Source organism: Protopterus annectens, chromosome 15.part0, assembly GCF_019279795.1.
Source record: "Protopterus annectens isolate FY-2018-M chromosome 15.part0, PAN1.0, whole genome shotgun sequence".
Lineage (NCBI taxonomy): Eukaryota > Metazoa > Chordata > Ceratodontiformes > Protopteridae > Protopterus > Protopterus annectens.
The window spans coordinates 88849366-88873214 of record NC_056749.1 but is presented as its reverse complement, the minus strand read 5'-3'; the positions used below and the strand labels follow the sequence as shown (position 1 = coordinate 88873214).

Sequence of the window (23849 nt, the reverse complement as noted above, 5' to 3'; positions counted from 1 at the left end):
TCTCCAGACCGCCCACCAGCTGGGCATAACCATAAATCTCAACAAGTCACTGTTGACTCCAGTTCAAGTTCTAGATTTTATTGAGGCTCATTTAGATACCATTCAGAGCAAGATTTTTCTAATGCTGGACAGACTTCAGTCCCTCAGACATCATGTACTGTGCATTGTTCAGACCCAGTCTCCTCCTGCAGAGTCAGTGCTTTGGGCATTGGAGTCCATGGTGGCCATGATTACTCTGATCCCCATGACTTGCCTACATATGAGGGTTCTCCAGGGGACCCTAGCAGTCCAGTGATCCTTACTAGACCTGCCATTATCTCATCCAGTTCATTTTTCCTCAAGCCTGCAGAGATTCACATCTCTGGTGGCTTCAGTCCCCAGATCTCCTTCTGGGTCACCCATTTATCCTTTCTGCCTGATGACCACGGTGACCACGGACACCTTGCTACTTGGGTGGGGGGGACATTGCATGGGAAGGACAGTCCGAGGCATGTGATCTTCCTTGGAGACCCATGTGCTTATCAGTGTCCTGAAGATGAGGGTGGTGCTGTTGGCATTGCAACCTCTTCTTGCCCATCTTCCCCAAGCGACAGTTGCCATCCATACAGACAACATGTCTGTAGTCTGGTACATCAACAAATAGGGGGTAACCAGGTCTTATCCCCTTTGTCGTGAAGCCATGAGATTGTGGGAGTGGGCGATCTCCTGTGACAGTTTTCTGGTGGTATCACATTCCAGGGAGGTCCAACATCCTGGCGGACAGGCTCAGCAGAACTCTTCTTATGCCTTACAAGTGGTCTCTGAATCTTTCAGTAGTTAAGTAGACCTTTCTAAAGTGGGGTCGGCCTTGCTGTAATGTCTTCGCTTCTCCTTCCAACGCGAAGTGCAGCAAGTTTTTCACTCTGAACCCCCCCCCCGGGGAGTCCCCTAGGGATGCTCTAGTTCATGCTTGGCCCTTTGGTCTTTGGTATGCCTACCCTGCACTTCATCTGATCCCAAAATTCATACAGAAAGCTCGACGGCTGGGGAGCTTAGTGATCCTTATTGCCCCCTTCTGGCTTTGCCAAGTGTTGGTCCCCTCTCTGTGGTCTCACGCAGTGTGTCCTCCTTGGACATTAGATCCAGTTCCGGATCTGATTTTGTATCCCTCGGGGATCCCTCACCCAGATCTTGTCAGTCTGAATCTGACGGCTAGGCTGCTCCAGTTCCAGTAATGGCGGGGACTCCCTGGCTGTCTTCTCTAGTTAAAAAGATTTTGGTGGTGGCTCACAAATCTTCCACCAGGAAGGTTTATTCCAGTAAGTGGAAATGTTTTTCACTATGGGTGTCCCAACATGGTTTGGATCCCTTCACTGCTCCAGTCCCCACCATTTTGGAATTTCTGGCAGGTATCGTTCATCAGGGGGCCCGTTTTTCTACTGTAAAGGTACAGCTGGCAGCTCTCTCCAGTTTTCATATAGGAGACATTTCAGCTTTGTAAAGCCTTTTTAAAAGGTACCTTTTTACCTAGACCCCCCAGTCAAGGACCGTACGCCCCCCCCCACCTTGGGATCTTACTCTAGTCCTAGAAGCCTTGGTTTATTCTCCCTTTGAATCAGCTGCTTTGGTGGATTTACAATTCCTGTCTTGAAAGACAGCTTTTCTGGTTGCTATTACCTCGGCTAAAAGTGTCGGAGATTCAGGCCTTATCTGTCAAACTCCCTTATATGGTGTTTCATAAAGACAGGTTTTTTTTTTTTATGGATAAACCCCTCCTTTCTTCCAAAAGTGGCTTCATAATCTAACATTAACCATGTAATCAGTCTTCCTGTTTTCTTTCTGAACTTCCGGATTAAAGGAGAGCATAAATTGCATTTACTTGATGTTCATAGGCAACTGCATTTTTATTTGCACAGAACGAAGTCCTTTCGTAAGTCTGATCAGCTTTTTATTTCCTTCTCTAAGCCTTTCTTAGGGAATCCTGTGTCCAAGGTAACTCTTGCTCATTGGATCTCTCAGTGCATAGCCCTGGCATATAAAGCCAAAGGATTATCTCCGCCAGTTCATGTCAAGGCACATTCTACTAGGTCTGTGGCTACTTCAGTGACCTTTTCGTCTAGAGTTTCTTTGGATGATATTTGCTCTGCAGCTACTTGGGCATCATCTCACATGTTTATTTCGCATTGTAAGTTGGATCTTCTGTCCTTCCTTTGGCTCTGCCGTACTCCGGATCATCCTTCCATGAGTGCCTCCCAGGTTCTTTGGGTAGCTTGGGACTCTGTCCCACAGGTTGAAGATCAAATGAAAACAACAACTTCAGATAAAAAAAGTTAAGTACTCACCATAACATTCGATCTGAGTTGTCACTTTTCATTTGTCTTCAACCGTCCCTCCCTCCTTTTCCCTGCCTTTTGTGGGCTGTGTGACAGACCAGATGGAAGAGGCATAGACCTTCTCTCGTAAGCTTTTGTGTTCCTTATGGTGCTTTGGTTAGGTCAGAGTGCTACTGTCGGCAGCAAACACGATCTGAGGAGAGATGGGAGACAGGTGCATTATGGGTTTTGAGGAGCTTGGAGCTCAGATCCGATGCTGGAAAATGCGGCCAAGTCAGATTCATACCGTATCCGTATTCCCATAGGTTGAAGACAAATGAAAAGCAACAACTCAGATGGAATGGTTATGGTGAGTACATAACTTTCTTTTTATAACTGTTCAGCATACCAGAAGACATGACCAGAGGTGCCAACAGAAGTCTTCTCAGCATCCTGCATTGCAGTTGCCTGTTAAAGCTCCATTACCCCCTCGTCCCTTCCCTGAGGTACATGTCCTCATTGATGATTGTGTTTTCTGGGTCATCATATGACAGTAGAAGCCTACTGGCTGATGCAAGACCATTTCAGCTTTGCTAAGTATATAGCTGTTAGCACACCACTCCCCCTGTGAGATATGTCACCATTCATCTGCATGTCTAAAGCTGCAAGATCGCCAGTGTTTTGTCTTGTTTTAAAAAGACCATGGGATTTCCACAGTATAGTGAAGAATATTTGAAAGGGAAGCCCTTCATAACCCAACATTGTAGGGTGGAGAAGGTGTTACTGGCAGTAAGCATCTTCTGTTGGAACTCCCAGTCAGCTTACTGTAGGCTTTGTTTACTGGGGTTGTGCTGCAGTACTTCTGATGATGGCTCTGTTGTGCACTTCTGTTCTGCATGAGGTTCCTTTGTGCACTTATGTTCTACATGATGGTTCAGTCGTGCACTTCTCTTCTGCATGATGATTCCGTCTTGCACCTCTGTTCTGCATGATAGTTCCATTGTGCACTTCTGCTCTGCATGATGTTTGACGTACATTGATGCCTTTCACCTTGGGTGTGTTGAGATGGTGATGATGTGGGTTTGCTTTTATAAGCTCCTTGCCGTCTGTTCGCATGTGTAAGCATAATAGCCATACTCCTGAAGCCATTCCTTTTCATATCTAGCATTAGATCACTGTTGTAGTAGCTTAAGTTGCTTGGGGTGTATCCTGTGAAGGATATGAACATAGTTCAGCTTTCAAAGCTTCAGGGCAAGCCTTAACTGGTTGGACCTCAATCAAAACATTATAAAGGAGTTGTATGCATGCCAAAAGCGTCAAAGCTTTCTTGTTGCAGAAGTGCGCTTCGTCTGCAGGCTTTGTGGAACTGACGGTCTGCATATAATCTTTCAAGAAGGGGTAGATAAGTACCCTGCAGGGGAAAACCTTCCACAATTTCACTTTTTTGACGAAAACTTGTTTTTTTTTTCTGTGAATGAATTTTTATGGTAGGAGTATTTTTTAGACTGTCGTGTCTTATAAGGGAGTACCATTATTTGAATGCTTGTGTGAAAAATCTGTGTAAAAAATGTTTTTTTAGGTTCATGGGTAAGTACTAGGCAAACTGCCATTGTGGGTCATTTTAAGCCTAGCCAGTTTCCCTTTTGGGCTTGAAAATAACCTATCACATCTGGTTATAAATTTACCTTACCCATTCCATGGTTGATAATTGTATATTACCCCTAATGATAATAACTGGGGTCACACCATAGATAATTTGAGGGTACCCATGCATGGGATAAAGCATTTAGGAGCTGCCTCTGTCCATTAGTAGTACAGGTGGCTGTCCTGGGGTAAATTTTCTATTTCCTATCATTAGATCTAAGTTGTGCTTGAAAATGGACAGGGATGAACTTGTTGTGGATGGGCAGTGTGCTCCATAGCAGTGATATCCTCTGTGAAATATACCTGTCCCTCCAAACCATTCTGTTGATGTCACAGAATAGGTCTAGATCCCTACACAGAATAATTTTGACTAGCAGCTGTGCAGTAAATCCATCAGGGGGATGCACTGTATGCCAGATACAAGTCGCGTCTCAGCAGTCTGTAAAATACCACGTATATTGACAGGGATACTTATTTTCTACATATTTGTACAGAATTAGTGTGTTAGGGGCAGATCATTGTACTTCTGGTGACTTTCATGTCTTTTTTTGTTTTTATTTATTTTTTTATTTTTTTTACATCAGAATATTTTTTTCTTTCAGAAGGTTTAACAAATCTTTCAACCAAACCATGTTACATTTACTGGTATGCTCAGATGTCCTTCCGTATCACTTTTGCAGTATTCATTACATTAAACCCCGATGACCGGCCAGTATACCAAAGCCTTTAAGTTGTTTTAAGGTAACGCCGTACGTCACACATATGCTTCTCTCATAGTGTAGAGCGTAAGGTAATGTCCAAACATGCCATCCTCAGAACTTCATTGCCACCAAACTGATCGCTGTCTTTTGATCATCGGTCTGATCGCCAGAGTCATTGCTAGTTACTTATCTATTCAGATAAGAGCCCTGCTGGGGTGTTTTGATATATTCTTTCTGCTTTTATCATGTGTGTTGTTGTGGGTTTTCATGTCATCCAGAAAGGGTACATGCTAGTGTGGAAGACAGATTCCACATAAACACCATCACAAGCAGTGCTTGTTTTGTTTAGGAGCTTCTCACAACCATATGTCCAGTACCATTTGTCAGGCTTTTGTTTCAAATACCTCATGTAGTCATCTTTCCTCTCTTACCATTTATCTAGAGAACCAGCATCTAAAGCTCTTAGTGAAAGACACCATGGAGTGTACTTCTCAGCTTGAGGGTCAGCCGTCTTCGAAGAAGGCCAAAATATGTCAGGTCAGCTTTTTTGGCTCTGTCTCCTCCACCAAACATCTCTCTTTTGGCTTGTGAAAGCCTGGACGATTGTCTGGTTTTTGGGCTGGATTCCTCTGCTGCGACCAGTTCAGAGGCAGGCATGGATCCAGTTTCTGTCACATCCCCTGAGGCCTTGCAGACACCTGCTTTGGATGCTAAGGGGGGACTGAGGCTGATTTTCACCGAAGGACCTAGGGGTTCCTCAGATACTGCTCAGGGAGGAAGTCCTGACTCCAATTAATGAGTGTAGGCTAGCATCAAAGCCTTTCATAAGGTGGATGTCCCTTTAAAAAAGAAGCAGAAGATGACACATATTGCTTCTACTCCCAAGGACCCTCAAAGTGAATGGTCGAATTTTACACAGGGGGTTGTTCAATGCTCGTATGGCCTTGAAGCCTCCTCGGGGGTCCCGCCTCCTCCTTTGTCATCTTCCCTTCTCAAGATGTCTAGGAGTCAGGATTCCTTTGAGGAAGATGAGGATTCGGATGAGGAATCCTTGGCCTATTCTACCCAGATTCCTATCCCTCTGGAGTATGGCTCTGAGGAAGAGTCATCTGCTAGTCCTTTATCCCCTTTTGAGGAGATTTCCTTTGGGGATACCATTGCTAAGATGATGGGAGTTCTTTAAATGGGATTATTTCCAAGTGTCTGAAGTGCAGATGAGATATTATGAGCTCCTTCAGATGGAGTCTTCTAGACACTCCGCTTTTCCTTCTGTTTTGGCTGCTTTGTTGGTTTCTTTCTCTTCTGCTTCTCAACTTTCAGCCTCTCAGCCCCTTGCTTATAAGAAACCAGACCAGGTTTACAAAGTGCCTGATGACTGCAAATTCCTTTACAAGTGTCCATCTGCTGATCTTTCGGTGGTCTTTGTCGGTTCTGATAAGCTTCCAAATTACTGCCTCTGACTAAGCTTCTTCCTTCTGATAAGGACAGCAGGACTATGGAAAGGCTGGGAAAAAGGATTATACTTCAGCCACCCTAGCCTTTTGGGCTGTTAATTACCGGATTTATATAATGAGATATGTTTTGGCTGCCCTTTCTCAGGCTTGTTAGGTTATTTCTGATCTTCCTGATTCTGAGGGTCTTTGTCTCTGTTAGGAACTTCTTCCCAGGTATCTTGCCATTCCATTAAATGTAGTTTTGATACAGCAGATGCTTCTTCTAGGGCTGCTGCTTCGAGCACTGTGCTGAGGAGATATTCCTGGCTTTGGCTTCAACCTCTGCCTGATAATATTAAGGCTAAGTTAATAGATGCTCCTCTGGACAATAAATGTTTGCTTGGTACTGTTGCAGCTGATTTTTTCAAGTCCCTGCAGGAGAAAGGCAAGGAGTTACAGGATCTGAAACATGTTTTTGTTACACTGGTGCCTGTGTTTCAGAGAAGCTGTCCTACTAAGCCAGCTTTTGTTAGAAGGCAGTCTTGTCCTCCTAAAGGCAAGAAGGGAGGTAGGAGGGTTGCTCCCTGTAAGTCTACTTAGACCTCTCCTACTCAGAAGCCTTCATTTCCTGATAAACCAGTTGCTGCCTGACTAACTGATTCTTCACAGCCATATTTCTCTTTCTCTTCATATTTCTGTGTCTGTTCCTGTTTTGTTAAGCATAACCCAGTATTTTTGGGTTCTTTCCATCATGGTATTTTATGGTCTGGAAATCTCTTTTCCCCACTTCATGGACATTCCTCAGCCACCTCAAGAAGAGCTGAGCTATTTTTCCAGAGGTGCTTCAGGATCTTTTGACTGTGAGGAACTGTTCAAGAGGTTCCAGCTACTCAAAGGGGGAAGGGGTTTTATTCCAGAATGTTTTTGGTCCCCAGGAAAGACGGCACTTGAAGACCCATTCTGGATCTTTCTCATCTAAATAGTTTTCTGAAGGTTTCTTCCTTTTCAATGTTATCTCTTCAGACTTTGTTCCCTGCTTCCTCAGGAATTTATGGTTTCTCTGGATCTCAAGGATGCTTATCTCCATATCCTTATGCATATTCTTTTCAGGAATTTGTTACATTTTTATGTTGCTTCCTGGCATTTTCAGTTCCCTGATTTGCCCTTTGGCCTCTCTACTGCCCCAAGGGTATTCACCAAATGCCTACCTCCTGTGAATTCTTTTTGCAGGATTCAGGGGATCCAAGTATTTCGTTACTTGGATGGACTCTTATTTCAGGCAACCTCTCAAGAGATCCTGTTACATCTTCATTTTGCCATTTCCCTTCTGCAAAGCCTGGGGTTCACAATAACCTTCAAAAAGTCTTTTCTGACCCCTTCTCAGGATCATGTTTTTCCTGGGGTGCAGGATTCAGGTGGTCCCTATGCTGGCATCTCTGCCTCCTCCCAAGATCTTGACCCTCATTTCCTTCTTTCAAACTCTTCTTTCTCTGGCTTCTATCACAGCCAGGGAGTTTGAGAACTCTGCGATTCATGCCATCCACCAATCCCTATGGTCACTCTGACCAACCTCCAGATGAGAAAGTTTCATTGGTTTCTGACGTCAGTTTGGCTTCAACTTGTGCATCCCGTAGACATTGTAGTTCCTCTTCTACCTTGCCTAAAGAAGGAACTTCATTGTTGGATTCAGCAATTGTCTAAAAACACAAGGCTCCCCTTTCATTCCCCTCTTCTGTCTCAAAAACTGTTCATAGATGCTTCAGACATGGGATGAGGGGCAGCCTTTGGCTCCCTAAAGGTGCAAGGGGTGTGGTCGTCTCTTCAACAGAAAGAACACATCAATGTAAAAGAGATGAGAGCTCTTCTGCTTGGTGCTTCAGTCTTTTCATCCTCTCTTCTCCCCAGGACCTCTTAAGGTATTTACAGACAATACCACATTGATGTGGCATGTAAACAAACAAGATCTCATCTTATTTGCCGGTTGGATCTCCTGGTATGGGATCTTGCTGTCCAGTATCAAGTGACTGTTCAGGCAGTTTACATTCCCTCGGGTCACAACATTGTAGCAGACACTCTGAGCAGGTCCTTACCATGAACAGATGCTGCACAGGGATGTGTTTGTGGACATTGTCCACCAGAGGTGTACTTCTCAATAGATCTGTTTGCCTCCTCTCTGTACAGACAGCTTCCTCTCTTTTGTGCCACAGTCTCAGGTTTTCTGGTTTGAAGGTGGACACCCTCTCTTTTTCTTGGAAGGGGATGTTTCTTTATGTATTCCCTCCCCTTCCCCTCATTCCAAAAGTCCTGTTCAAAATAAAACAGGATTCTCAAAAAATCTTGTTGGTGAGTCCCTTTTGGCCGAGACAGCATTGTTTCCCTCTTCTGCATTTAGCCAAGGGCAGTCATCACAAGTTACCTCACAGGGTGGACCCACTCATACAACACAAGGGATCTCTCATCCATCCCCATCTGTCCACTCTTCATCTGACATTATGGGTGATAGGATTTTGATTCCACATAGACATCTTTTTTCTGAGGACGTGCTTAGGGTCCTGCAGGAGGCTAGGAAACCCAGTACTAGGAAATCCTACTTATCCAAATGGAAGAGGTTTTCTGTTTGGTGTCTTTCTTGTAACCTGGATCCACTTTCTGTGGATGTTCCTTTGGTATCTCCCATTTGTGTGACTTGCTCAGTGCTGGGTTGGCCTATTCTTCTGTTAAGGCCCACTTATTGGCTATCTCTGCTTGCCTGCCTTTTTCCTCCTCCTCCTCTGGCTTCTACATTTGAAGCTAAATAATTTATTAAAGGTGCCCTTCATATTAGGCCTCCCAGGAAGCCTTTTCCTCCTCCCTGGGATCTTAATTTTGTTTTGGAAAAATTGACTTGGGCTCCTTTTGAACCTGCTGCTTCAGCTTCCTTGCAACATTGCTCTTGGAAGAATGTACTTTTGTTGGCCCTTACTTCTGCTAGATGGGTGTCTGAGCTTTAAGCCCTTATGGCTTGTCCTCCCTTTTTAGTGTTTCATAAGGACAGGATGCCCTTGCGTGTACTAATCCTTCTTTTATGCCCAAAGTGGTTAATGAGTTGTCCCTTAATCAGTCTGTATATTTGCCTACTTTATTCCCCTCTCTGCAACCTGCCAGTGAGAGGGTGCTGCACACATTGGATGTGCATAGACAACTCATATTTTATTTGGATAAGGCTAAGACTATTAGGAAATTTTATCAGCTCTGTTTTTTTCATCCTAGATCCCTAGGATTAGCTGTATCCAAGCAAACAATTTATTTTTGGATCTCTAAATTTATTTCCTGTTGTTGTCATTTTCATGGTAAGAGCCTTCCTTTTCCTGTTAAGGCTCATTCTACTAGAAATCTGGCTTCTTCTGGTGCTTTTTTCATTGGTTTGGATACCAGCTCTATTCTTGAGGCAGCTACCTGGACTTCTGTGCATAAATTTACCAAGCACTACAAGTTGGATGGAATCTCCAGAACAAGAGCTGGTTTGGTTTTGCTAAGTCCATCTTTCATGGCTTCCTAGATGGCTCCGCTGATCCTTCCTCCTCCCAAGTTTCTTTCTGAGCTTTGGCGGTCTCTCTAATATAGTGAATACTGCAGCAGTGATATGGAAAAAGACATAGTACAGTTGCGTAAAATCTTAACCATTACGATAGATGTCCTTCCCTTCACTGTTGCAGTATTCATTTCCCTCCCACTGCTCCCTGGTCCATTTCTCTTCTGGATGTACTGATTGCATCTCTTTTCATTGGACTGGCTTTCCTACTGGGGCTCTCAGTTGTGAGGATGGTACATCCAGATGTCACCTTTATGCCCTAAGCTACACGATGAGCATACGTGTGATGAATGGCTTACCTTAAAGCAACTTAAAGGCTTTGGTATACTGGCCGGGCATTGGGCCGCCCTTGGCAGGGGATCCCTAATGTAATAAAAACTGCAACAGTGAAAAGAAGGACATCTACCATTATGGTAAGATTTTACACAACTGTACTTTTTTCTGTCATCCAGAAGAAAAAGAAAATTTCTCAGGAGTCTTTGTGTGTCAGGCTGGCTCCCTCACTGCCTTAGCCACCAGTGGATGGCTCTGCTGTGACCATTCTTGGTTCCTCAGACCATTAATTAACGTCTCTTGGGCCCACTGGTGTAGCTTCTTGAGAAGCCATTAAGAACCAGGAGTTAAATGCATCCTGTGCAGCTGTAGAGTTGTCCTGTGGTCAGTCTCAGGGAAAGGAGCAGGTGAAGCTTTACCACATATTCTCGTTAGGATGCCTGATTCCTGGTACAGTGCCCAGGCCATGGAGTCTCTCAAGAAAATGAAACAAAAAATGAAGTGTGTTCCTTCTGTTTAATTATGGGCAGGGATGACATTCTGGGGTTTGCTAGGGGATTACTGTCTGTTTTTAATTTTCTAAATTCTGTTTCTTCACTGACTACAAATAGAGGAAGATTTCCCTGCTATTCTGACGCTGTTTCCATTCAGAAGAACAGTCAGTAAGGGGTGTTAAGTGGCTGATGATTCTGATTCTAAGGAAAGTGTTACTTCAGGTTACCTTCCTAAAGAGCTGTCTAAGTCTAAGACATTAGCTAAAACAAAAGATTTCTTTCAGTGGAAACAGAATGAAGTCCGTGTTTCCCAGCAAAAGTATCATGGTTTGTTATAACTGCATAATCCACAGCCGACAGAGCTATCCCTCCTGTTTTATCATCTTTAGAGGATGTTTTCTCAGTTGCTTGTGTGATGCCCCAGCACTGGCCCAGTAATCAAGGAGCCTCAATCCTCACCATTGGCAACAGTGGGGGGACATGCACACTGGGAGAATGACAAGTACACACACAGTAAAGTGCAATTTCCCTTAAGAGCACACAGAGACCACAGTCATTCTGGGGCTGGTTTCTCCCTCTTTCTCCAGATCCCCCAAAAGACTCCCCACTGGCAGAGCTATAGAATTGAGTTCTTTGCCAGGGTTCCAAGCCCAGTCCTCCAACACACTCTGTCCAGCCAGTGCTTCGTGTCCCTGCCCAAGTAGCTGACACATACACTCTTGGAGATTTGTTTTACACACACACACACACACACACACACACACCCCTGGGAAAGGCTGGCACAGGTTTACTAGCTATGCCCCCTTCCTGCCAGACTGTAAGGTAGTTATCACTGCCACCAGAACCCCTTATCAGCTACTTTAAGGCCTCTAACAAAGGGTGTCTAATCATATTGTGTAATGTTACTATTAATCCAAATGGTTGTCTGACCAAGAGCAAAGCTATTAGGACAGTGGTACCAAATAAATATGCAAGTACCCTCAGAGCTTAAATATGTCTCACAAATATCAGCCCCAAATATAGGTTTAAATATATGTAATAATAAATAATAAAAGAACAAGAAAGTACTCAGTAAGTCATCACAGTAACTTCCTGGGAAAAATTTGCTGTTCCAGCCGTTCGCCATTTTGCCGGTTTGACATTTAGTTTCGAATTAATAGCGTTCGATCACCTAATCGTACGCTAAACTAAAGTAGACCCTCAGATGAATACAGAAAACATCTAAACAAATCTTTACTATATTCCTAACTATATCTAAAAGAATTTACTGTACCCTAGTTAGCTTACTTACAGCAAGGCAAGACAGATGTGATGAATGGATGTTTCCAGAGGATGTTGCCAGGTCAAAAGACAAAATATAAAATGCCCAGTCACTCTCTGAGAGAGTTTTTAAATTAATATCAAATATTACTGGTGGGATACATGTGGCATGACATCACTTGTTATCGCCTGACTTCAGTTCCCAGGCTCAACAACCATTGCTAAAAACTGTTAGCATTTAGCATCTCCCTGTGAAAATACATAGCCTTCGGATGTTTGCAACTACTGGAAGACATAAAACAATAAAACACTGACAAAACAATGCAGAAGCTTCCTAGATTTAGACATCCTGTCTCCTTGCTGCACTGAAACCATCTCTTTTATGGTGCAGTTATAAAACAATTTAATTTCAACTATTTTACTGAAGTTTTTCAAGCTAACCTTCTATGTGCCAATTTCCACTGTTAGAACATATATATATTTACACAATTACAATAGTTTATATACATTTCCGTTCTTTTCCAGTAGGGTACACTATGGATACTGTACAAACTTTTTTCACACACACTTCTGTACCAGCAGTTTGGTATACACATAACATACAGTTCTAATACATTTGTAACACAAGCATATGAATCATGTTGACATTCACAACTGAAATATAGTAATTTACAAAATTCCAGACAGCTGAGCCGATAGTATCTCTCTCTGTCACACTTCAATATAAATCATATTAATATTCACAAATGGCATATAATTATTTGCACAATTCCAGATAGCTAGCCTGACAATATTTCCTTTTGTGACAACTTGCAACATGCCTGATAGTAAACCTTCTGCTCCTAAAAAGTCTATTAAGTTATACAGAGTACCTCAGACTAGCAAATATCTGTTTTCTAATTCTAAAGCATATCCTACACTTCTCTCCTTAACTAAAAAGTTTTACAGCTAAATGGATTACTGCTGACACAATCCTCTCTGACAAGGATGCTGAAGCTTCTGATAGGTTCATAATAGGTGAATACTAGACTAACTGCTTTGAAGGACCATTGTAAGTCTAGCTAATAACTCGAGGTCAGAATCAAATCCTGTATCTTCTGTCTGTGAGGTAAAGACTTTAACCATTATGCCAAACCCACCGTGATTTGCTTAGAAAGAAGGTTTATTTTCTGCTGCTGTAACTTTAAGAATCATGGGTGCCCAGGCTCACACGTTGAAATTTTTACTGATCTCTTATGAGAGGATGTGTAAGTTAACTGCTGGTCTTCCCTCTTCAGAGGATAAAAGCTTATTGAATTTCTTAACTGCATCTGCTTCTCAAGGAAACAAATACTTCCCTGATTCTGCTGATACTGTATCCAGAGCTGATGCTATTGGGCCAATTATGAGAAGATTTGCTTTGTTGCATTATGAAAACATACAAGATGCTAAGACTGAGATTTTAAATTCTCTTCTAGTCAACATGATCTGTTTGGCCCTTCTACTGCTGAGGTGCTTAAAAGATTTGATGAAAGAGGGAAATTGATTCAGGGGGTACCTACATTTTTTACCCCCCATTTTCCAAGTTCAGTAAAAGCTTTCTAACTCGGAACCCTTTTAAAAAGCAATTTAAGCAGCAAGGTGCTAACAAATTTGATTTGAAAAAGCAATGGCTAGGAAGCTCTAAAAAGAAACATAAAGCCTCTCAGAACCAAGGACAGTGTAAAGACTATACCCCCATTCCACACCGGCAGTCTGTCCCTTGGTCTAGGTCTGCATCTTCCTCAGTGATATAATATTATCTCTGACAAACAGGGCTCTGAAAATCATCTGTCAGGTGTACAGATGCAGTGAGAGTCCCTCCCTTCTTTTCATACTGCAAGCCAAGCATTCCTTTTGCATTCAGTTTTGGATCACATGTTGTGTCGGATGGTTATAGAATTAGTACCCCAGATCAGATGGGTGAAGGTTTTGATTCAAGGATCTTTCTGGTGCCAGGGAAAGATGAAATTTGGAGACTGGTTTTAGACCTTTTTCTCAAGTTTTATGTCAAGTGCTCAAAAGTTCAAAATGCTATTCCTCCAGACCTTGTTACCTCTTATTCCTCCTGCAGAGTTCAGTGGTAACATTTGAAATGTGAAAGATGCTTACCATCACATTCCTACTGGCAAGGAATCCTTACTTTTTTCTTTTTAAGAGCTTCTGTATCTGGCTAACATTTTCAGTTCTGTGTCTTACCCTTTGGTCTGTCTACTGCAACCAAGGGTATTTACAAAGTGTTTGGCTCTAGTACTTGCTTACTGCAGATTTCAATGCATTCACATATTTCCATACTTGGACAATTATCTTATATTTGAAGATTCTTTTTTCCAATTGTCAAGAGACTGAGATAGGTCAAGAAAGTCCTTAGTCTAGAGTTAGTTTCAACTGAACTTACAGAAATCTTGTCTACAAAAATACCCTTTTCCCCCACATCCTGCCAATTTTCTCCATCTCAGAAATCCTACTAAAAATGCTCAAACTAAATAGTCACAAGACGATCACTATCTATCTATTCACACACACACACACACACACACACACACACACACACACACACACACACACACAGAGGTAACCATGCTAAAGCACTGGAAGATATTCAATTCTGGACCCCCCAAAAATCCCTCACAAAACCATAATATTGGGTGGTGATAATGCAGATTGGCAAAACCATACAGTCTGAAAATGTGTCCAGTAATATACATCTGTACAAGTTCATCCAGCTTATAACCACACCAGCTAGATATAACAAAGCCACAGCCAATCAACCTTTTATTGAATCCTAACATCCTCTCCAAGTAAAATATCATCCCATGGAACTCTGTCAGACAGCTTAAGTGATTGTGTACCAGTCTACGCCATAAGTAACCAAAGCAATCTCCTGAAAATGCATCATTACAACCTGGTAAGAAAATGTACTACTTTCCATAAAGACACCTTTATTAATATGCAACATGTCCTTAACTAGGAGTCACTAAATACTCTCCTCATAGATGGTGCTGTCTCCGAGCTCAAGAAAATCTTCCTAGGTGTTCTAAACACCCCCCCCACCAAGAATAATAGTCCAAGCCATCCCTGTCCCATGGCTGTCCTTCGTGTCTAAGCAACTCATGAAACAGAGAGACAAAACATGGAAAGACTGAACAAAAACAAAACAGCTCATGCTTTACTGACATATAGACAACTAAAAAGCCTAACAAAACAAATCATCCTCCAAGATGATAAGCCCTATTACTCAACCACCGTAACAGATACAAGCATGCAAAATCTGAAGGTAATGCCACTCAATGCTAGAAGTCTAAACCTCAAAATGCACTCTCTCGAGGCACTCCTAAAAATGGAGAACATCAATATATGTGCAGTAGCTAAGACCTGGTTCAAGGCTCCAGAGAGCACCCCTGCAATACCAGGCTACAACTCTTACCACACTTTTCGGCCACAAAGCCAAGACCGAAACACTAAAAGTGGAAGAGTGTCCATATTCACCTAGGATATTCACACCTCCAGGCTAGTTGCCCAACACAATGCATCTGAAATTCTCCAGGTGCAACTAACATTAGGTAAGACTGCAATCCAAATTGTAGCTTGCAACAGATCCCCCACTATGCCCCACGATTCTCACTACACCTTTCTAAACATACAGAAAAATATTAAGATACAACCAAACACCCTAATACTGGATGATTTCAACTACCCTGCCATTAACTGGGAAAAGTACTCTGGTACCAACACCTTTTCCCAACGGTTCTTGGAATTCATAAATTCCAACAACCTTGATCAACTAATCCATTGTCCCAACAGGGGCTCCAATATCCTAGACCTGGTCATTACCAACATGGGAGACAGATGCTCCACACCAGTGGTCACCCCCTCATTGGCCAGGTCTGACCATAAGCAAATCACCCTTGACATGCACATCCCAACCCACCCCCCAGTAAGGAAACCTCCTTAAAAAAACTTCTCCAAAACCAACTTCATGCTACTGAAGTCAGAAGTGACAAACTTTGACACCCATGCAGACGGGATCTGAAAGTTCGACTGCAGAATCCTACACTAAGGCATTGTACGAGCACATCCACTCGTGCATGAATCATGCCATCCCAAATAGAACCAAGATGCTTTTCTCCAAAAAAAGGAAGCCAATCTGGTGGTCCCCTGCTATAAACAAACTATACAACAGAAGGAAGAAACTGTTGCAAAAAAGAGGAAAATCCCAGGATGCAAAAAACTCCCTCACCAGCCTCACAGAGAAGCTGAGATCCCTCATAAAATCCTGAAAAGCTAGTTACGAAAATAAAATTGCCAAAGATTATAAAGACAACTACAAGGCATTCTATAGTTATGTCAAGAATCTAAATGGCAATGCTCAGATCTGCTCTGAGCCACAACAGAATGGCATTAAATATACTGATCCCAAGGATATTACCAATATCCTGGCAGATCGATTTAGTGCCAACTTCACCCCCCTCTCACCCCCTAAAGGGCCCATCTTAATACCAAAAGATTGCCAAATTCCGGTAATCATGGCCACACAGGTAGAAACTGCACTCTCCAAAGCTAAGAATACAGCATCCATGGGACCAGATGACATCCCAGGCTGTGTACTACATGAACTACAAAATGAACTGGCACCTCACCTAAGTGTCATGTTTAATCATAGCCTCACCTCAGGCTTCATGCCTACTGAGTGGTGCACAGCTAAAGTTATCCCACTCCACAAGGGGTAATCCGGCTTGGATCCCAGGAACTACCGTCCCATCAGTCTGACAAGCCTGATCTGCAAGGGCATGGAAGGCCCAGTATTAGGGTGTTTGGTTGTATCTTAATATTTTCCTGTATGTTTAGAAAGGTGTAGTGAGAATCGTGGGGCATGGTGGGGGATCTGTAGCAAGCTAACTGGGAGCCATGACGTTGCCAAAGTGGTTAGAAAAACATTCTACCTTGCACACCTCATCATGAAGGGATTCACATCCAGATCCAAGGATGTCATTGTGCCCCTATACTCCTCCCTCATCAGACCCATGACTGAGTACAATGCCCCATTTGGTATGTACCTCACCCGGCATTTGCAACAGCTGGAGAGACCACAAAAGTACCTCCCCAAGAGGATCAAGGGTCTCCAACATATGTCTTATTCTGCCAGACTAAAGAAACTTCAGCTCTATTCAGTAGCATACCGCCTGCTCAGAGGTGATCTCTGCCTGACGTACAAGGCCATGTCCAATCAGGATCTGATGGACATGCTCCACCTCAAAAAATCCAAATCCATCAGGACCACGAGAGCTAGACTTAAACCTCGGCACAAGTATGAATAGGACATGCTGGAGGGATAGATTCATGACCCAGAGGCTTCCCATGCTTTGGAACAAGATCCCAGTTCATATTAGGCATAGCCCCTCACTGACTCTCTTCAAGAGAAGTCTTGATGAGTGGATGAGAGATCGTAAGTTTACCCCAGGGGTCACATCTGTGTCACTGCTAGACAGGGGCACAGTAAACTAATTCTATTATATAAGGGGACCTTCATTGTGTCACTACTAGACAGAGGCACAGTATTCTAAATTTATTCTGTACATTTTTGTACCATTTCATGGGGTGGCAAAAGCCACATCACTATGGCTAGGCTTACAAATGCCCCAGGGCAGATAGCCTAGTACTAAACTATGAAACTATTATTATGGAACTTATAAACAAAGACAATGGAAACCTTCAAGCACTGGACCCCACCTAGTTTGGGTTTGTGAAGGGCAGATCTTGTCTCCTGAATCTGATTGACTTCTTCATATCAGTCTCCAGAGCTGTGGACGAGGGTAAGGCAATCCACACAGCCTTTCTGGACCTCGCTAAGGCCTTTGACACCATCTCCCACTCTGGAGTCATAGATAAACTTACTAAGCTGGGCATAAATCCCAATGTCACTCGATGGGTTGAGAATTGGCTTACTGACAGAACCCAGACTGTAAAAGTAGCCGACTCCAAATCCAGCTCCAGACAAGTGGAGTACCTCAGGGTTTAGTCCTGGGACCACTCTTGTTTGGCATCTACTTCTCTGAAGTACAGGCCAACACTAAGGGACTCTGGCTAACAAAGTTCGCAGATGACTGCAAACTGGGAGCCATTATTGAATCCCCAAATGATGTGGATATTCTACAAAAGGGCCTTACAGAAACAGATGCCTGGTGCTAGAGCCATGGGCTCAAGCTCAATGCCAAGAAATGTATAGTTAACCCCCTTGGAAAAAAACATGTACCCATGAATTACCACATAGGTGTGTGATGAGAAACATAGGGACACAGGTGGACAGTGGTCTCACTTTCGATAACCATATCGCCACTACAGTCAGGAAATCCTTTTATGTGGCCCACCTCATCACTAAGGGCTTTAAATCCAGAAAAAAGGAGTTCATTCTCCCACTGTACTCATCCCTCATTAGACCCATTATAGAGTATAATGCCCCATTTGGTAAGTACCTCACAAGACATCTGCAACAGCTGGAAAGGCCACAGAAATACCTCACTAAAAGAATCACAGGCTAAAGCAGATGCCGTATGCTGACCGTCTAAAACAACTCCAGCTATACTCTGTGGCATATCGTCTACTCAGAGGCGATCTCTGCTTAACATACAAGGACATGTCAAACCCTGAGCTTTTGGACATGCTCCACTTAAAGAAATCCCAATCCCTCAGAGCCACACGCTCCAGGGATCTAATCCTTATCATCACAATGAACAAAACATGCTGGTGGGATAGGTTCCTGACCCAGTGACTCCCCGTACTCTGGAATAGACTGCCCATACATGTCAACCAGAGCGCCTCCCTGGCCCTCTTCAAAAGGAACCTTGATGATTGGATGGGAGATAGGAAATTCACCCCGGGGATCATGTCAGTCGCCCTGCTAGACAGGGGTCCAGAGAAGTAAATATTGTGGGAAGAAATATCCAGGGAATTGTTATGGCTAGGCTTTTATAGGCCCTAGGGCCAATAGCCTAGTACCAACTTATGAACCAAACAAAATATACACACTAGTAATCCAAAACTTTTCTGGGCCTCAGTCAAACTGTCAAATCCTGGACAAGCTTTGCAGTTTACGCAGAAATAAAATACCTAACCAATTCAATACCCACTTTATACGCACTACAGTCATTAAACATCCAGGCAGTTAAAACAGTTCTTGATGTCCCTACTCAATCAAATAACTTCTTTCAATGTTTATTCTTCAACCACTTCCCACAGATACCATAAAATGCCCCTGATAATCTACCTGGCAAATAACTTAAAATAAAAGCAATGGCTACTGCATATCCAGTTCAGGTAAATTGATTTATATCTGAAAATAAAGTCCTCGCAATACAGAAAGAATCCTTCATTATTTTAGTACACAGGGGTAGAATCAATACAGATCTTTCAAACTATGCTAATTGCCATTTTATCCCCTGATCAAAAATATCAGAAGAATGATTTTATACATTACTTAACTGTCTCATAGATAACCTGATTCTGTCTTCTTCAGAGTTCCAAGTATTGCTTTGTTGAATTTTGTTAATACTGTCAGCGCCCATAGAAATGCCAGTAGCCTAGTCTCCATTCATGACGCTTTTGATACGGTCTCCCACCGGAGCCTCTTACATAAGTTTTCATCCTTAAGGCTCACCAACTCTTCACTGCAATGGTTCCACAGCTACCTCTCAAACAGAGCCCAAGCAGTGAAATGGAAAAATGATTTCTCCACCTTCTTGCGAGTAAGTATTGGTGCCCCACTAGGATCTATACTTGGCCCTGTACTTTTCAACATATTCATCCAAGATTGCTACGCTGCTACAAAAAAGGTTACCCTGGTTCAATAAGATAATGACTGCTGTGCCAAAACTCTTTAAACTCCAGGATCTTGTGCAACAATCCTTATAATTCACAACTACTTTTAAACCCTAAAAAAACAAAATTTCTGCTCTTTATCTCAAAACACGTCTTTAGCAAAATAACACTATTCATGATCTCCTGCCTAAAATTTCATGATACAATAAGTCAACCAAAGTTACTGGGTGTCATCCCAGATGATCAGTTGAAATTTGACCACCAAGTATCACCTATGTGTAAAAAAAAAAGTACTATGTACATTATATAAGTAAAAACCTTAACTCACTGACCTAGCCAGAATATGTACAGCCTCTTCTTTCTTACTGCCATCTGTCTGTGCTCCATCAGTCTTCACTAACCTTCAAGTCACATAGCTGTCCAGACTTGAGCAATATTATAATAAATTAGCCAGATTTACAGTAAAGCATAACAATAGAACACACAATACCTCGTCCTCAGAGAATATCACCAAGCTCTTTCTCAGCTCCAAGTCAGAAAATTGTCGCGCCCTTAATTATGTAATATAACTGTACTCCCCCAATAGAATTTTATGCTGTATAGAAAAATCAGTAATCAGTTTAACCAAATAATCTGAAACTACAGGTGATTCTTAATATTCAGACTAAACTATGGAACCACATCTCACTGTCACTGAAATCCATTCTGAATTCACATTCATTTAAAATGCAACTAAAACATCACCTGTCAAATCAGTGGATCAGCTCCTGTACATCCAATCAATGGATCTGCTCCTGTACATCTCCAGGAAAATGCCACTGTTGTCTTTGGATTGCCATTTCATCAAGCCTTTCTAATATTTCAGAATCCTCTGTCCCACAACCAGTCTTCACCAGTACATGAATAGTTTTACTAGCATCTCCCAGTCGTATACGGATCTACTTTGAAATCTTGAAAGGCCAGATTACTGAACACGATTTTCGCAAGACAACAACATTGAAACCTTGATTTCCTGAACGTGACACTTGCCCAACAAGGGGAGAGATATGCCCTTTTCCCTACTGTATTGTGATCCTGGAGTTGGTGTATATAGTAAGGGGGGTGTGGGGCGTAGCCCCCAACAGAGGTGGGTTTTACATACTACGGTGTGTTTCCATGCAATTTTGGGCAAGTGTTTACTTACCCTGGTAAAACTTTCATGTTCGGGAAATCAAGGTTTCTATGTTGTCATCTCGCGAAAATCATATTCCTTAATCTGGCCTTTCGAGCTTTGAGTATATCCTGATATACATAGTTTTGTGAGAATTTTCACTCCCACCTCTCTGCTTTTAATATAAAGCTTATGATAGTCATATATGTCTCTGAACTTGCAATATACCTCACCTCTTTTTCTGGTCAGAAAATAAATTGAAAGATGATTTGTTCCATTAATACTTTACTCTTTGACCTCTGTATTTAGTCAGCATTTTCCTAGTGGCTCCTGTTGACTTGCCACCTGCAGCAGATATTTTGCAAATTGGTTATGTAGTAAATTTATTGAGTAATGTATTTTATAAATACATTGAGATGACCGAGTTTTAATTAACAAACTGTTTTATCTGAATTCCTTGTTTCAGGTGATTTCTCAGTTGCCTCGTAGCCATCGAAGTGTATTTAGGTACTTGATGTCATTTTTACGAGAATTGCTGAAATACTCTGAACACAACAATCTCAGTGTAAATATGATTGGTAAGTTAATGGAGTTTCTTAGATGACGGAGTAAGTAGGGCACTGCTAATTATGATGGGCTTGAATGCAGATGGTGCACACATAAATACCAGTTGTTTCCTTATGTAAGCAGTGTCTTTAACCTTTTCATTAATATTCTTTGAGAAGTTGTCATTAATCAACAGTGTCTTCAGACTGTATTTTCCATAGTACTGTTTGTTAAGCTGGTATTTTCCCAACCACCCTCCCTGCTCCTTAAGGGAGGGGGGACACTGTTAAGAAAAGAAAATGCATGTTCCTGTTCACACTTTTTGTTGCCATTGCAGCTGTACTAAAGTTACAAGACTTGTTGACTTCCTCACGTAAAATAAATGTTATCACCTTTATTCATCTCTTCCTTGCCAAGCGGCCACATTGGAAGGTGCTGTTAGGCAGTTAGCATGACACAGTCTGACATTCCTGTCTTGGTTCTGTGTTCTTCAGCCACAGTATGTCCTGATTTGTAGCTCTAATCTCAGTCTTTATTAAAATTCTCTGTGCATTCAAGAGAAGACTGTTAAAACAACCCTGTGGAGAAGAGTGCTGATATTCCTGAATGTTGTTTTCTTTGCTAGCTGCTGACTGCAGAGCTTTATGCAGTCTTCTGACAACTTGAGGGTCCTAGCCGCTCTGGTATTGGATACTCTCTCTGTTAAGCAGGGCCCATGTCATCTAGTCCATGGAAGGTAAGAAGGATCTTAAATACAGACCTGGTATTCTGTGCCAGTCCTGCAACAGAAATTTACGTGGCTTGACCAGGGGCTCTTACTCAGCAGTCTCGCAAAAGAATTTTGGACCCTCTGCAGCCCTTCTTGGTGCACCTTTCAGGAGCTGAAGGTATAAGGCTACGCACTGCTCCAGGACAGAAGGTATAAGGCTAGGCACTACTCCAGGACAGAAGGTATAAGGCTACGCACTGCTCCAGAACAGAAGGTATAAGGCTAGGCACTACTCCAGGACAAAAGATATAGACACTAGTCCAGGACAAAAGGTATAAGGCTAAACACTAGTCCAGGACAAAAGATAAAAGGCTAGACACTAGTCCAGGACAAAAGGTATAAGGCTAGGTACTGCCCTAGGAGAGACAATATAAGGCTAGGCACTAGTCGGGGACAGAAGGTATAAGGCTAGGCAGTAGTCCAGGACAGATGATATAAGGCTAGACACTACTCTAGGACAGAGGATATAAGGCTAGACACTAGTCCAGGACAGGAGGTATAAGGCTAGGCACTACTCCGGGACAGACAGTATAAGGCTAGGCACTACTCCGGGACAGAAGGTATAAGGCTGGACAGAAGGTATAAGGCTAGACACTAGTCCAGGACAGGAGGTATAAGGCTAGACACTAGTCCAGGACAGGAGGTATAAGGCTAGACACTAGTCCAGGACAGGAGGTATAAGGCTAGACACTAGTCCAGGACAGGAGGTATAAGGCTAGACACTAGTCCAGGACAGGAGGTATAAGGATAGGCACTACTATAGGACAGAAGGTATAAGGCTAGGTACTACTGTAGGACAGAAGGTATAAGGCTAGGCACTACTCCAGGACAGGAGGTACTTATACTAGACACTACTGTAGGACAGAAACTATAAGGCTAAGCACTACTCCAGGACAGAAGGTATAAGGCTAGGCACTACTCCAGGACAAAAGGTATAAGGCTAGTCACTAGTCCGGGACAGAAGGGATTAGGCTAGATACTGGTCCAGGACAGAAGGTATAAGGCTAGACACTAGTCCAGGACAGAAGGTATAAGGCTAGACACTAGTCCAGGACAGATAAGGCTAGACACTAGTCCGGGACAGAAGGGATAAGGCTAGGCACTACTCCAGGACAAAAGGTATAAGGCTAGTCACTAGTCGGAGACAGAAGGTATAAGGCTAGGCACTACTCCAGGACAGAAGGTATAAGGCTAGGCACTACTCCAGGACAGAAGGTATAAGGCTAGACACTAGTCGGGGACAGACGGTATAAGGCTAGACACTAGTCCGGGACAGAAGGGATAAGGCTAGGCACTACTCCAGGACAAAAGGTATGAGGCTAGTCACTAGTCCGGGACAGAAGGGATTAGGCTAGGCACTAGTCCAGGACAGAAGTTATAAGGCTAGACACTAGTCCGGGACAGAAGGGATAAGGCTAGACAATAGTCCGGGACAGAAGGTATAAAGCTAGGCACTAGTCAGAGACAGAAGATATAAGGTTAGGCACTACTCCAGGACAGATGATAGCAGCACCTGTATCATTTTGCTAGGTCCAGTGAAGGAATTAGTCTTTGGATCTGGGCAGTATTCTTTAAGTAACAGTATCAGAAAATCGTCTTTTCCCAAAGTTTGGTTCTAGGGCACATTGCTTTCATATGACTTTGTATTAGATGTAGATTTGAGATTAGAAAAGGTGATCACTTTTTCTATTAATGATGTTAAGATGTGTTAGTTATTGATGGTGAGACTCCTCTTGAGTGATTCCTGGTGCCATTCAGTGTAGATTAATTTATATTCATTTTATTTTATTTACAATTTAACTCCGTTGGCCTTAGAGTGCAAGTGCCCATTGTTAGAGGAAATCCAGAAAATATGTCCTTTAGAATTAACACAAAGTAAGTAGT

At 42.7% G+C, this 23849-nt stretch overlaps 1 protein-coding gene across 1 annotated transcript in view; it reads left to right on the top strand.

Annotated features, from left to right (window-relative positions):
* OCRL (OCRL inositol polyphosphate-5-phosphatase) overlaps positions 1-23849 on the top strand; it is a 2544778-nt gene that overhangs the window by 2356711 nt on the left and 164218 nt on the right. Inside the window, exon 23 of the mRNA XM_044057236.1 lies at positions 21117-21228. Within this exon, the coding sequence (XP_043913171.1) occupies positions 21117-21228 (112 nt within the window). The remainder of the gene's footprint in view (positions 1-21116; positions 21229-23849) is intronic.